Below are 2,243 nucleotides of genomic sequence, written 5' to 3'. Positions count from 1 at the left end.
CGTCTCAAAGAAAAAAAAAAACACCATTTGGCCCCTGCAAACCTTTGGACCAAGTGTTTACCTCTGGGGAGGGACCATGTTCTTATTCCTCTGGCTGTCACCCCACAATGGTCTCTTCCCTGTCCTTGAAGGGTGGCAGCTTGAGATAATCAAAAGAAAGAAGGTCTTCCAATTGTAGCACAATTAGGAGACAAAGGTTGAAAACGACAAGCCAGCACACTCTAGGCAGATCTCGCCTGAGCTTCACTGGCCCTCGGTGGGACCTTCTCTGTCACAGTCCTCTGCACAGGCATTGGCCGAGGGCGCTAGAGCCCCAGGTATTCAGCCAGGAACACGGCCAGAATGCGGCTTAAGTTGTGTACCGTGGGCGGGTGGAGATTGGCCTCTGTGTCCGCAGGGGTGTGCCAGACAGCAGGGAAGGGCGTGGAGATGAGATGGAGCACGGGGACCCCTGAAGTGACAGAGGAGACTTTGTCAGGTCCGCTGCAGCCCACCACAACCCAGGAGCCCAAGCCCAGCCTCTAGGTAACCTTGCCTTGCCCTCACACACTGGTGAAAGAGTATGTTCGGGCACTTTTTTTTTTTGAGGCGGAGTCTCTCTCTGTCGCCCAGGCTGGAGTGCAGTGGCGCGATCTCAGATCACTGCAGCCTCTGCCTCCCGGATTCCAGCGATTCTACTGTCTCAGCCTCCCGGGTAGCTGGGATTACAGGCAGGTACCACGACACCTGTCTAATTTTTGTATTTTTAGTAGAGATGGCGTTTCATCATGTTGGCCAGGCTGGTCTCAAACTCCCGACCTCAGGTGATCCGCCCTCCTCAGCCTCCCAAAGTGCTAGGATTACAGGCGTGAGCAACCACGCCCAGCCCTGGCACTTTTTTTTTGTTTTTTGAAATATCGTCTCCCTCTGTTGTCCAGGCTAGAGCGCAGCTACTCAATCAAGGCTCACTGCAGCCTTGACTTCCCAGGCTCAGGTGATCCTCCCACTTCAGCCTCTTGAGTAGCTGAGACTATAGGTGCGAACCACCATGCCCTGCTAAATTTTGTATTTTTAGTAAAGACAAGATTTATGCCATGTTTCCCAGGCCGGTTTCAAACTCCTGGGCTCGAGGATTCCTGCCCCCCAACATCCCTCCTAACTCAGCCTCCCAAAGTGCTGGGATTACAGGTGTGAACCACCGTGCCCAGCTGCAAACATTTCTGGAATGCTTGCTATGTGCTGGGTGCTGGTCCAAGTAAGGTCTTTACCGGTGTTAGCACGTTCAATCTCCTCAACAATACTCTAAGATAGGGAGTATTATCCCCATTTTACAGATGAATAAATCAAAGCACAAAGAAGTTAGGCCACTTAGCACCATTCCCCAGCCCTGAGAAGGGGCCATGGCCACAAGTTCCAACTTGTGGCTTCCTTAGATACCCACCCTGCATCCTTCCCTGCAGCAGTTACCTCTGCGGAGGAAGGGGATGTGGTCGTCTTCCACAGAGCCAAAGGGCTCCCCGGGTTGGAAGTACATCACTTCCTGGGGATGAGACTGCAGCAGGTTCAAACGGTGCAGACGCTTCTCTGGAGGTGGGGGTGATTAGAGAGGAAGGGTTAGTCCTTAGTAGTCAAAGGTCCCCAGTCCACAAATCAGAGGAGGGCAGAGCACCCAGAGACAAAGCCCTGGTCATCCCAACAAGGATGAATGCCAGTTACTCCTTCCTGTGGGCTCACTATGTTCCTGGTCTCATTCAATCCCTCCAAGTCTAAGACATAGACATTCTATTTTTTGAGACAAGATCTTGTGGCCCAGTGTGGTGGCTCACACCTGTAATCCCAGCACTTAGGGAGGCCGAGGCAGGTGGATCACCTGAGGTTAGGAGTTCGAAACCAGCTTGGCCAACATAGTGAAACCCTGTCTCCACTAAAAATACAAAAATTAGCTAGGTGTGGTGGTAGGCGCTTGTAGTCCCAGCTACTTGGGAAGCTGAGGCACAAGAATTGCTTGAACCTGGGAGGTGGAGGTTGCAGTGAGCTGAGATTGCACCACTGCACTCCAGCCTGGGTGACAGAGTAAGATTCTGTCTCAAAAAAAAAAAAAGACAGAAAAGAAAAAAGGCCAGGTAAGGTGGCTCACGCCTGTAATCCCAGCACTTTGGAAGATTGAGGCGGACGGATCACAAGGTCAGGAGTTCGAGACCAGCCTGGCCAATATGGTGAAACCCTGTCTCTACTAAAAATACAAAAATTAGCCAGGCGTGGTG

The 2,243-nt window shown here is 51.9% G+C and overlaps 1 protein-coding gene across 2 annotated transcripts in view; it reads right to left on the bottom strand.

Annotated features, from left to right (window-relative positions):
* Nucleotides 1-6: 6 nt before the first annotated feature.
* Nucleotides 7-2,243, bottom strand: part of QPCTL (glutaminyl-peptide cyclotransferase-like) — a 13,270-nt gene continuing 11,033 nt past the window's right edge. For both annotated transcript variants that reach the window (XM_011975115.1, XM_011975116.1), the window contains 2 exons: nucleotides 1,447-1,563; nucleotides 7-451 (listed from right to left, as the gene is read on the bottom strand). In XM_011975115.1, coding sequence (XP_011830505.1) covers nucleotides 306-451; nucleotides 1,447-1,563 — 263 coding nt within the window. In that variant the 3' untranslated portion in view covers nucleotides 7-305. The remainder of the gene's footprint in view (nucleotides 452-1,446; nucleotides 1,564-2,243) is intronic.

The sequence above is a fragment of the Mandrillus leucophaeus genome, unplaced genomic scaffold (genome assembly GCF_000951045.1).
Source record: "Mandrillus leucophaeus isolate KB7577 unplaced genomic scaffold, Mleu.le_1.0 Scaffold151, whole genome shotgun sequence".
Classification (NCBI taxonomy): domain Eukaryota; kingdom Metazoa; phylum Chordata; class Mammalia; order Primates; family Cercopithecidae; genus Mandrillus; species Mandrillus leucophaeus.
This window is presented reverse-complemented; position numbering and strand designations above follow the sequence as displayed.